At 42.4% G+C, this 12490-nt stretch overlaps 1 protein-coding gene across 1 annotated transcript in view; it reads right to left on the bottom strand.

Annotated features, from left to right (window-relative positions):
• Nucleotides 1–12490, bottom strand: part of LOC111958320 (zinc finger protein 91-like) — a 39949-nt gene extending 27459 nt beyond the window's left edge. Inside the window, exons 1-6 of the mRNA XM_024134866.2 lie at nucleotides 12014–12490; nucleotides 10958–11088; nucleotides 10579–10752; nucleotides 5584–5748; nucleotides 4864–4975; nucleotides 3646–4604 (exon numbers count right to left, since the gene is read on the bottom strand). Of these exons, the coding sequence (XP_023990634.2) occupies nucleotides 3646–4604; nucleotides 4864–4975; nucleotides 5584–5748; nucleotides 10579–10752; nucleotides 10958–11088; nucleotides 12014–12260 (1788 nt within the window). The 5' untranslated portion in view covers nucleotides 12261–12490. The remainder of the gene's footprint in view (nucleotides 1–3645; nucleotides 4605–4863; nucleotides 4976–5583; nucleotides 5749–10578; nucleotides 10753–10957; nucleotides 11089–12013) is intronic.

Raw genomic sequence — 12490 nt, 5'->3', positions numbered from 1 at the left:
GTACAAAAGAAAAGTAAATTCCATACAGTGAAAGGAACATTTACATTTAAGCTGCAATATGTAACTTTTTGGGCGACCCAACCAAATGCACATAGAAATATGAGTTATAGATCCACCATTATCATTGAAAACACATCTAAGACTTGGTAGATCAGTTCCATGTGCGCTATTTCTATGCTTCTCATTCTTAAGTTTGATTTTTTTCTTATTTTACTTTCGGTTTTGTAAACCAGTTTCAAACAGCTGAAAAAACAATATTTGTGGTTATGGGAAATATATTTCACAGCGGTTTAGATTATATAATGATTCTCTACACTTTAGACCCTTTCTTCTTTAAAGTTGCTGGCCCTGTAATCGCCAAGCCTATCTCTGACCTTTCTAACCTGTCTCTCCTCTCTGAGGAGGTTCCCATTGCTTGGAAGGCAGCCACGGTTAGTCCTTATTTTGCCCTGTTTCTCAAAAGGGTAGGAAAACTTGTCAATAATCAACTGACTGGCTTTCTTGATGTCAATAGTATTCTCTCTGGTATGCAATCTGGTTTCCGCTCAGGTTATGGGTGTGTCACTGCAACCTTAAAGGTCCTCAATGATGTCACCATTGCCCTTGATTCTAAGCAATATTGTGCTGCTATTTTTATTGACTTTGCCAAATCTTTTGATATGGTAGACCATTCCATTCTTGTGGGCCGGCTAAGGAGTATTGGTATCTCTGAGGGGTCTTTGGCCTGGTTTGCGAACTACCTCTCTCAAAGAGTGTAGTGTATAAAGTCAGAACATCTGCTGTCTCAGACACTGCCTGTCACCAAGGGAGTACCCCAAGGCTTGATCCTAGGCCCCACGCTCTTCTCAATTTACATCAACAACATACCTCAGGCAGTAGGAAGCTCTCATCTATTTATATGCAGATGATACAGTCTTATACTCAGCTGGGCCCTCCCTGGATTTTGTGTTAAACATTCTGCAACTAAGATTTCCTAATGTCCTACAAGTTTTCTCTGCCCTTAACCTTGTTCTAAACACCTCCAAAGCAAAGATCATGTGGTTTTGTAAGAATGCCCTCTCCCCACTACCTCTGAGGGTTTGGAGCTTGAGGTAGTCACCTCATACAAGTACTTGGCAGTATGGCTAGACGGTACACTGTCCTTCTCTCAGCACATATCAAAGCTGCAGGCTAAGGTTACATCTCAACTTGGTTTACTCTATCATAATCATTCCTCTTTCACCCCAGTTACCAAACTAATCCTGATTCAGATGACCATCCTACCATTGCTAGATTACGGACACATAATTTATAGATCGGCAGGTAAGTGTGCTCTTGAGCGGCTAGATGTTTTTTACCATTCGGCCATCTGATTTGCCACCAATGTTCCGTACAGGACACATCACTGCACTCCATACTTTACTGTAAACTGGTCATCTCTGTATACCCGTCACAAGACCCACTGGTTGTTGTTATTTATAAAACCCTCTTAGGCCTCACTCCCCCCTATCTGAGATATCTACTGCAGCCCTCATCCTCCACATATAACACCTGTTCTGCCAGTCACATTCTGTTAAAGGTCACCAAAGCACACACATCCCTGGGTCGCTCGTCTTTTCAGTTCGCTGCAGTAAGCAACTGGAACGAGCTGCAACAAACACTCAAACTGGACAGTTTTATCTCAATCTCTTCATTCAAAGACTCAATCATGGACACTCTTACTGACAGTTGTGGCTGCTTTGAATGATGTATTGTTGTCTCTACCTTCTTGCCCTTTTTGCTGTTGTCTGTGTCCAACAATATTTGTACCATGTTGTGCTGCTACCATGTTGTTGTCATGTTGTGTCGCTACCATGCTGTGTTGTCATCCTAGGTCTCTCTTTATGCAGTGTTGTCTCTCTTGTTGTGATGTGTGTTTTGTCCTATATTTTTATTTAATTAAATTTTTAATCCCAGGTGGCATTTTGCCTTTTGGTAGGCTGTCATTGTAAATAAGAATTTATTCTTAACTGACTTGCCTAGTTAAATGAAGGTTAAATCAAATAAAATTTCACCAACATTCGTCTGGGACACCAAAAACAGGGCGACCTGCGACTAACCACTGCTCCACAGAGATTTTATTAATATTGTGGGAAAAACTTCTAGATGAACATCAAACGCTGCTTTTCATTGCTGACCAGCATGTCACTAATGTGCATTGTTTTTAAAAGCTCAGAGTAATTAATAGTTTTTCGGCACAATTTGATTTAAGCCCCAATCACTAACTTGAAGAGAACTAGGGCCTATCACTCGCAGCCCACCGCTTCCAATGCATTGTGGAAAAGTGTGCATCGAATTCTACTAGTTGAAGAGCTAAGATGAGTATATCATCCTGGCATTTAAACCATACTCTGGTTTCAAAATGTTGCATACTACTGAACCTTCTAGTTTGCATACTGGGAATGCGTCATGCGTGATTGCGTTGTTTCCCGCTATTAGTTGATTTCGATAGCGTGTCCCCATATCTAATTGATCAGCTGTTGTCAGTGCCAAAATGAGTATGACATTCGGGCATTTAAAGTAAACTCTATTTTCTAAATGTCGCATACTATTAAACATGGCCGTGAGAAGATGTTTAGGGTAGGGGTAATGTCGAACGAGGAAGTAACAAATGCCTAGTTAACAAATTTAGTGGAAATGTATATGATTTTTTTCTTAGATTTATCAGGGTGTACTGCAGCACCCTCAGCACCCCTACTTCCCACAGCTATGCTATTAATCTTTATTTTTTCTCATACTCAAAGGACCTAGTATCTAGGACCCCAGTTTGGGTATTCGGACACAACCACCGTGATTCAAGTACCTAACAATATGGAGCTATTGGAGTTTATTTTWAAAAATCCATGTGTTGATTCAAGAATTAAGTATAATACTTTGATTTGACTGAGATAAGGGAAACTCAGTCCCTGTAATGATACAAAAATAACAGTCAGTCAATTTTGTATTTAAATTCAACAAAATGGTCATGTACTTAACTTTTAAGTACAGTACATTTATTGCACAAAACGATACGTGACAAGTATAATATATTTTCTCACTATGGTAACACTACATTTTCTGTAAATCTTGTACCCTTGCTTTGATAAAATGTATTTAAAAATACTTTGGAAAAGGTTCAACATTACACACATCTTCATGTCAAGTAAACATGAATTAAGGCACCATCCGTATCTCATTATAAAACACCAGTATCAACCTAAAGGGACAAGGTTGTCACTCTTCATCAGTGAAGCATTTTTACAGACAATATCATGTGAGGACAGACGCTGGAGACGAGAAGCAAGTACAAGGAGTGAACATTTAATAAAACACAGACAGGAATAGAATACGGACAGCGCCTGGACAGGGGAAAACAAAAACTACAATAATGCTGACACGGGGCAATCAACAAGGCAATGAGTCCAGCGAGCGCTGATGTGCGTAATAATGGTGACAGGCGTGCGTAATGATGGGCAGCCTGGCGCCCTCGAGCGCCAGAGAGGAGGAGCGGGAGCAGGCGTGACATATCATCTAGTCATCATACTCATTCGTTCCTCAGTTCACCTCATCCAATTCGCTACTACATCCAAAACCACCAGAATTAACTACAAACAAACTAACTACATTAAATGTCACTATAGTCTATACATGGGCCCTGTGCATTTTATGCTGGTGTATCCTGAGGTAGCTCCTTTCTGAGAACCTCTTCCCGCAGTGCGTACAGGCGAACGGCCTCTCTCCCGTGTGGACCCTCTGGTGCCTCTTCAGGTGACCAGCCTGGGCAAAGCACATCTGACACTGGGTACAGCTGAAGGGTTTCACCCCTGTGTGGACCCTCTGGTGCCTCTTCAGGCTGGACGAGTGGGAGAATTTGGCCCGGCACAGGTGGCAACCGAACGGTTTCTCCCCCGTRTGCATCCTCTGGTGGATCTCCACCTGTTTGGGGAAACTGAAGACCTTCCCACAGAACGAACACGGGAAGCACTTCACTTTTCCACCGGAACAACTGATAGCGCTACTACTACTGTAATTTTTCAATGGGCTTGTGTAGCCATTTAGTGTTGATGCACTGGCATTGTCTGAGGTCTGGTTTAACATTAGGAGAATGTGAGGAGGATGAAGGCCAGGGTGTGTCTGTGTTGTTTCAGGATCCATGTTCCAGTTGATAGATCCTATAGAAGGCAGGCTGAAGGCAGCACCTGTTAGGGGGTTAACCTGAGGTGCCATCAGTCTCTCTGAATCACAACTATAGGAGCAGGACGGAGCATCGCTAGCTGAGTCTATGTCTGTTCTCTCTAGCTGCATATGGACACTGCCCTGTCCCTGCAGACCAAATCTACGTCTCGCCCTGGTTTCAACAAGTTTGTTGTCATGGAGACTAAATTCGGATGTTGTTTTGTGTTCCACTCTCTGTTTCTGGTTGGGATTAACAGTCTTGTTCCCCAGCCCAGAGTTGAGGACGCTGTCCCATCCATTGACCTTCACTATGTCGCCTCTGGTTCTGGCCTCCTCKGTGATGTCGTACCCTGGGCCCATGGCTGCACCCATCTGGGTCTTGGAATCCAAGATGGCCTCCCAGTCTCCTCTTTTAACCTCCAGCCAACCACCTGCAGGAAGAGGTTAGAAAATAGACTTTACAAACATGGCAGAGAGCTCTACATATGGAGTTTTTTTTGGTCAATAACCTGGTCAAGTTGATACATTATAATGTGTGTTTTTTATAATGTATGACCTTGACCAGTATGACCTTTTCAGGCTGTTCTGGAGGCAAAGGGCATTTCGACCCGGTACTAGATAAACTGGTCATTGAGTGTAAGTTGTATTGATTTCATTTTATGAATGAAGAGAAAATAATAGCTCTCTTACCTTGCTCCCCCATCTTTAGTCCACTCAGCAGATCAATGCTCTCTGGTCCGTCTTCTATTGTCTCCTCTTTGACCAGCAGCAGATCAGGCTTCCCATCCTCCATGTCTACTGACTGTAAGATACAAAGTAAGAAGATGTTGGATCAAGAAATCTGATATCAGCACCCTGCTATGGATCATCTTCTGATTGGGCAATGAGGCATTGCTATGAGTACAATGCAAACATGTTGATTTCATACTATGCAAAAGAGTTGATTTGATTACTTGACACTCTTTAAAGGAATAGTTCAGGATTTCGGCAATGAAGCCCTTTATCTACATTTACATTTTAGTCATCTAGCAGACACTCTTATACTTCCCCAGAGTCAGATGAACGTGTTGATACCATTATTATGTATCTGCATCCAGTAACGCTAACTAGCTTAGCACAATGAATGGAAATGTTTGGGTACCCCTAGCACGCTAGCTGTAACTGAAGACTTCCAGTTTTCATTGCCAAAATCCCGAATGGTTTGATAATTCAAAGGCCTGGTCCCACACTTAAGACAAATTGAATCAAGACCTGGGCCCATATCCACAGAGTCTCAGAGTAGGAGTGTTGATCTAGGAACTTTCCAAATAATGTTATTTATTATGATCTAAAAGGCAAAACTGATCCTAGATCAGTACGCCTACTCTAAGATACTTTGTGGATACAGACAGTAGTTCACAGTGGGCTCACCTCAGTTAGACTGTGTGTGGTCCTGTGCTGCTCAGCTGTTTCCTCTGTGGGTTCAGGAGGTGGTGTAGTCTGGTTGTCCTCAATGACCATGGTTCCCTCAGGGTTCCCCAGACCCTCCTCACACCCCTCCTCCTTCACCCGCAGCACCTCCGGATCCTCATTCTCCTGGAAGAGAGAGATGATACAGATTATACATACACTCCCTCAGGTACGTACACACACACAGAGATAATAAACACACTTTCAACATGGAGTGTTTACCCATCCCCACTACATTTGAGTCCTATACTGTAGTTACAGAATTACTTCATTGTTGTTAAACCCATCATGGCGGACATAAATATGTGGTTGTGGGTACAAATAAATCAGCTATGATAAGTCAAAAGTCGCGAACCAGGTTCGCGATAAGGGGCGCGAACCAGGGACCCTCTGCACACATCAACAACAGTCACCCACGAAGCGTCGTTACCCATCGCTCCACAAAAGCCTCGGCCCTTGCAGAGCAAGGGGAAACACTACTTCTAGGTTTCAGAGCAAGTGACGTAACTGATTGAAACGCTATTAGCGCGTACCCGCTAACTAGCTAGCCATTTCACATCCGTTACATACAGTAGATGTTTATCAGGGTGTCGGTATGTGTAGGTATATTTAGTAAGTAAGTGTATATTGGTTATAAAGCACTGTTGGGTGTATGCAGAATGGGGTGAGATTAGGGCCCGTATCCACAAAGCTCTCAGAAAAGGTCCTTGGCATCCTGTTAAAACCTGTTTTAAGACATCAACAAAAACTCCCAGCTCAGAGTAGCCAGGAGTAAAATCAATTCATAAAAGTTTATAAACAGCAAAGGTACCTCAAAGGAAAGATAGTGATGAAGCTCAATGACATTGTTGCAAATGATGGGGAATAACCAATTGCGATGAGGCATCGCCAGCTGTGAACTCAGACAAAGATGATCTATTATGTTGACAAGATATTCGAGTGACCGCTCAAACAATAGAAATGCATGTCCTAAACGATGGAAGGTAGGCGATATCTAGCCAATGAGAGGGCAGATACATGAATGAACAAGAGGCACAGCGAAATTGTTTTTCTCAAAGTTGCCGTAATACCAACCGCATCCACTATATCAGTACATTTGTAACAGCCTAAACATTACGAAACTTATTTTCGATCAAATAATTTTCACGTAGTTCGACACTCTCATCGGCCTCCATACAAAACATGGCTTATCTCACACGGACCAGGGATTGTAACCAAAATTATTTTCCAATCCTTTAGTTCTGAACACAACCATTTTTTCCCCTTGTTCCTTTCCACTGATCCGGGCAGTAAAACACAGTTCTGAACCAAACCAAAAAAAACTATGATTTATATCGTCCCTTTCGGTTCCTTTTTAAACGCCTGAAATCTAAAATGTTTTTACAGCTAGCTCGACATGAAACTACTTCACCAAACCAGTGAGGATAGAACAGCTTGCTATGGAGCGGGCAAGCTATTTACATGCATTGGACAGACAAGTGTTGGGAGCGAAATGCGACTGCAGGTGGGGATAGAGCAAGAGAGGGTGGAAGAGGAGCTTAGGTTGAAGCGCTGGGCATTTTGTTGTTATGACATGCATTAGCTGAATTAGGCCCACAGAATTAAACCTACAGAGGAGCGGCCTTCTATGAAGGAACTTTGGATGTCTTTGAGCTTCAGAGAGTTGGCTTAACTTTGGACCAGTGCTAGCTAGTTAGCTATCTAATAACATTATGTGCAGAGCGGCACCAGAATTAAAACAAAAACACATCTTACCTTCTTGTAGTTAATCAATCCATTGTGAAACGTGATAACTATAGTATCCTTAACTAGCACAGAAAAAGTTAATCCATTATTTAATWAAAAATCTTTCTCCCTAATTTCTGAATCACGCTTGCAACGTCACTAGTAGACTACGCTTCGGTGGGGAGGGGCAGGTAGCATACACACACACTGGCAAAGATTTTCAGCTGGCAGGCAGGCAGACACTGGAATACGTTTCTGAGTGACAGAGTGCAGGCTTTGCATAGGCGCTTCGCTTTGTTGCGTTTTTTGGGGGACTGGAAACAAATGCCTAGAACATAAAATACATTTATTAACCGGTTCCCATGCTTTTAAAATAACGCTTTTGTTGCAGAACAGTATAGATCACTTTCGTTCCCGGTTCTTATTCTGTTCTTCTAAAAACGTAATTATTTTCCGGTTTTCGGTTATTTTCCCTGAACCATTTCAAACCCCAAACGTGTACAGATTTTGGGCGGAGTAAATCCTCTCATGTCACCTCTTCCTCTCTGACTCAGACAACTACTGTGATGTAATCTCGTCCACCAGACACTTCCTCATATGTGCTGTGCACAATAGCCTGGGGAAGAGGTTACGGTGAATGTGACTGTACATCAAAGGACTCCCCCACCATAGAAGAAGTGGAGGAAATGCACGTTTAGGATCCACCTCCAAAGAATGACAAAGGCTACTTATACATATTCACGAATTGGGTGCGGTAACTTCCATGCGGTTGATGATAATCATCAACAAATAGGACGCTGTCAGTGTAGCTAGCATGCTAACCTTAGCTAGCTAGCTACAGTGCCCTCTGTAATTATTGGGAGAGTAAAGCATTTTTTTCTTCATCAGTGGCTTGTATGCGGCTTATATGTGTGAAGGCATGGAGATGCTAAACGTGTTTATGTTAATTAACGGTCAATTACAGTAAGACCGGCAGTCTTTTGCAAGGCAATAACCAGCTGACAAAATTTCATGACCACCACAGCCCAACATGGGTGTATGATATGTGTGCCTGTAACTTTCTCATTCATCATTATTCACAATTTATTTAGGATTATCAGTAATCATGGTAGTAATCACATTGATGTAGAAGTGTTTAGAAACATATTCTATTCTTATTTACAACAAAAGTGACACCAAAATGACACAATACATTATTTACCATTAATTTCTATTTGGCACAAAATAATCTGAAACACAACCAAAACCAACAGCGAATGCATCCAACAAATTTGTAGAGTCACAAGCTTGATGTAGTCATGGCATGCTATGAATATGGGCAAAAATACTTAATTCCTGCAGTCAACTGACCAAATTGCCCTCTAGTGACCTCACGGGTGGAATGTTATTAATAGACACTCTTTTTTTTTTTTTTTTGTTAAATCCGGTGTTTCTATTTCAAATGGTTTGTTATATTTCAGTCTTTGATGTATATAAAGTATAATATTGTTATGCAAAGCCAAACATTTATACATTTCAACTCTATATCAGACATGGTACAAGTGTTTTTTTTAAAGCCCATAACCATGTGTGTGAGGAGTATACTTTTGTTTCAAAGTAGATTTGTTTAAGACTACCTAGAAACACTCTGTGTGACCCTGATTTAGCCCACTGCAGTAAAAGGTTATTTTCCATTCATTTCTAGTGGGCACAAAATAATCTGAAACACAACCAAAACAGCAAATGCATCCAATAAATTTGTAAAGTCACAAGTTTGATTTAGACATTGTGTGCTAGGAATATGGGACCAAATATCAAACTTGGCTACTTTATCTATAAGAATCTTTAGCAGTGATAATAATTTGGACCTCTACCTTTTTGAGAAAAAAAGTATTACTTGTTAAACAAAATATTTTTCTCTGAGCAATTTTATTAGTATAAAATAATATATAAATTATATTTAGATTTTCTAAATTACATACAATATAGCTCAGTGTTTGAATTATTTATTTAATAAAGTCATTATTGCTCATCTTTATCACCCCATTGTATATCACACAATGTCTGGATGCAATATTCTACCCAGGAATATTCAACCCTGAAATCTGTTACACTTGTTATTCCAAATGCATCTGTAGATCTTTATTGCTGAAAATTCCTCTTTGTTGTTGATGCAGGGTTTGATCTAAACATCAGAAGCTATTGAGTGGAATGGTTACTTTCTATGTTATAGAGGGGAATGGTTTTTCTGCTGGTGCAACCTGAGGTAGAGCCTCTCTGAGAACCTCTTCCCGCAGTGCGTTTGTATGCAAACAGCCTTTCTCCCGTGTGGACATTCAGGTGGATCTTCAGCTGGTCCTGCCGGGAGAACCTCTTCTCACACTGGGGACAGCTGTAGGGTTTCTCCCCTGTGTGGACCATCTGGTGCCTCTTCAGGTGGCCAGCCTGGGCAAAGCGCATATGACACTGGGTACAGCTGAAGGGTTTCTCCCCTGTGTGGACCCTTTGGTGGATCTCCACATTCTGGGAGCAGCTGAAGCTTTTGTTACAGAACATGCAGAGGAACCGCTTCTCTTTACTATTGCCTGATGTGGTTCCTCCTCCCGGAGCCTGGGCTCTAGCCCTGTCATTTGAGTTCAATACCTGATCGAAAAGGACGCGGCCATGTGAATCGGAAGGCCCCATCGATGTTGACACTAAGTCGCGATCCCTGAACGCGTGTAAAGGAGACTGGGTTGTGACATTTAGATTTGTCTCTAAGCTTTCCCTGTAATCTAAGAAATCTCTGCCCTGTGAGTGTCCGTCTCCTAGGTGACAATCTGCATTCCACGTGGGAGGAGCATCGCCCTCCACTTTCACCTCATCTACGACTATAACCTCCACTTTCTTATCTTGGCATCCTTCAGTGTATACACTACCACTGTATCGGTTCCAGTCCCCTCTAGACAGATCAGTCTGTGTCTCTAAACCCAAGGATATGTTGCCAGGGTCCATCTCTGTAGCGTAAGAACAAGACGGATCATCACCGCCAGTGTTTAACGTGTCACCATCACCATCACGGGAATGAACCGTCCTCTGGCCCTGGTGAAATACCGGTAAATACTCTGAGCCAGGAGCAGGAGGACAGCCCAGTCTACCCAGCCCCAGTCTCTCTGGGTCTGATCTGTGGTCAGATCCTGTGTGTAAGAGCCTGTGTGTTAAAGTCTCAGTGTCTGTCTCTGGCTTGAGGACGGCGTTCGGCGTTCCACTGACCTCCGTGATGTTGCCTCGGGTCCTGGGCAGCACTGGGGCGGCGCTGGGGACCTCCGTGGCTATAGGGGGTGCTCCAGCCACTTCAGTCTGGATGTCTCTGCTGTGCTGTGGGTCCTCCTCCCCTTCAGACCTTTCCTGCTTGACTCCAGGACCTGCAGCCTCTGTATCTGCAGACTGCCACAAGAAGAGAGGAGGTTATTACCGGTRCATGGGTTGAATTGTATAACAATGTCGTAGGGAAGTCTCGCAAGCTCCCCTATGGCAGATAAATAAGTATGTACAGTACATGTAAGCAAGTGAATAGCGGTGGGGAACCTTTCTGAAATAAACTGGTCACATTTGATGTACTGTAAATTTGATGTAATACTATTACATTAACCTCTATCATGATAATGTGCTGGGTTGAGGTTCCACTCCCCTCATCAACAGTGATTGGTTGGTCATCTCTCCATGTATTGTGTCCMRCTGSCTTCACAAAGCTCCTGTGGCCTCCAGTGAGATGTCCTTCACCTGAGAGAGTGATTGGGGGAAAGAGGTGGTTAGGTTAGCTACTGTCAATGCTCAACGCTACACACTTGACAGTTTTAGAATTCTAGGTAAGGTAACACTTCGCAAAACTGGTTGATATACTATTTATAGATTGATTATAATCCATGCATCTTATTGTTTTCAATTATTAAATAATAGGAATGTCTTTGTGCAAGATAGATAAGTAATCAGGGGAATTATTGCATACAATCCAAAAACTGACAAAGACCCAATTCTGGTTAATTGGTTAACCAAAGACTTTCCATTATATTGACAAGATATGACGAGTGACAGCCCTGATAATAATGTCCTCAAAGATGGAAGGCAGGCGGGAGGAAGTATATAGATGACTCTTCTTTGTATCTGTGCCATTATAGAGTCTGCGAGCATGGGCAGCGCCATTCAGGCTCTCTATTTTAAATTAGTCAATTTTCTTCTTCTTCTTTGGCTGATTGCTCCCAACTCATAGGAATCCCCACCCAGTTGACTACTACTTTAAAATAGCCCTCAATGGCAATGTCCATTCTAAAAACGGGTTACATCCATGATGAGTTCTCTATCTATCTCTATGACAGGCAAAACTCTGATATAAAGGTGTTTTTTTCCAGATTTGCAGAAATGCCACTTATATCAGTGCATCGGTAACAACCTAACCATTATGAAACGTATATTGATCAAATAAGCCTCACGTAGGAAATTAGCCATTACATGTTATGTTGACCAAATTCGACACCCCTTTATTTCCATACAAAAATGCCTTCCTGGACTTATTTTCGTGGACAGATTTTGGGTTGAGAAAAACTCTCGTTTCGCCTCTTCATCTCTGGGTTAACGCATCTAAAGTCACACATGCGCAGAGGGGAACGGGGCGACAGGCCCCACAGCCTCGGCCTTCTACAAAATGTACCTCTTGCCATTCCTCTGTATCGGTCGAGGATCTTGACACTACTGGGACGACTGGCTAGTACGCGCTCCCGTGTCATCTTCATTTCCAGTAGCTGTAGTTTCCTCCGCAATGTCCTGTTTTCTTTCTGGCTTTGAGTTATTTCCAAACGAAACACTGCATAGTCGTCATCGACGAGTTTACAGACCTCCGCCACGGCTGCATTCGCTAGAACCTCCATGATGGAGGCTATTTGAGTGTGAAAAACCATAGCAGCTAGCTAGCTAGCCCTACCTAGATAACACCTATCAACTAAGTCCAGTCTCCAGCGCGAATTAAACACTACCTGGGGTAAGTATGCGATGCTGTGCAGTTAAGTTAGTCATATTTTGAGTTCCATTGTGTCCATAAACGTCTAAATAAAAACGCTAACGTGGAAATTGTTCTTGTTCATTGTTTACTTCCGTTTACGCTGAATATAAGTTATTGGTAGGCGTCATA

This window comes from Salvelinus sp. IW2-2015, linkage group LG34, assembly GCF_002910315.2.
Source record: "Salvelinus sp. IW2-2015 linkage group LG34, ASM291031v2, whole genome shotgun sequence".
Lineage (NCBI taxonomy): Eukaryota > Metazoa > Chordata > Actinopteri > Salmoniformes > Salmonidae > Salvelinus > Salvelinus sp. IW2-2015.
The sequence above is the reverse complement of the archived record's forward strand: the minus strand, read 5'-3'. Positions and strand labels throughout refer to the sequence as shown.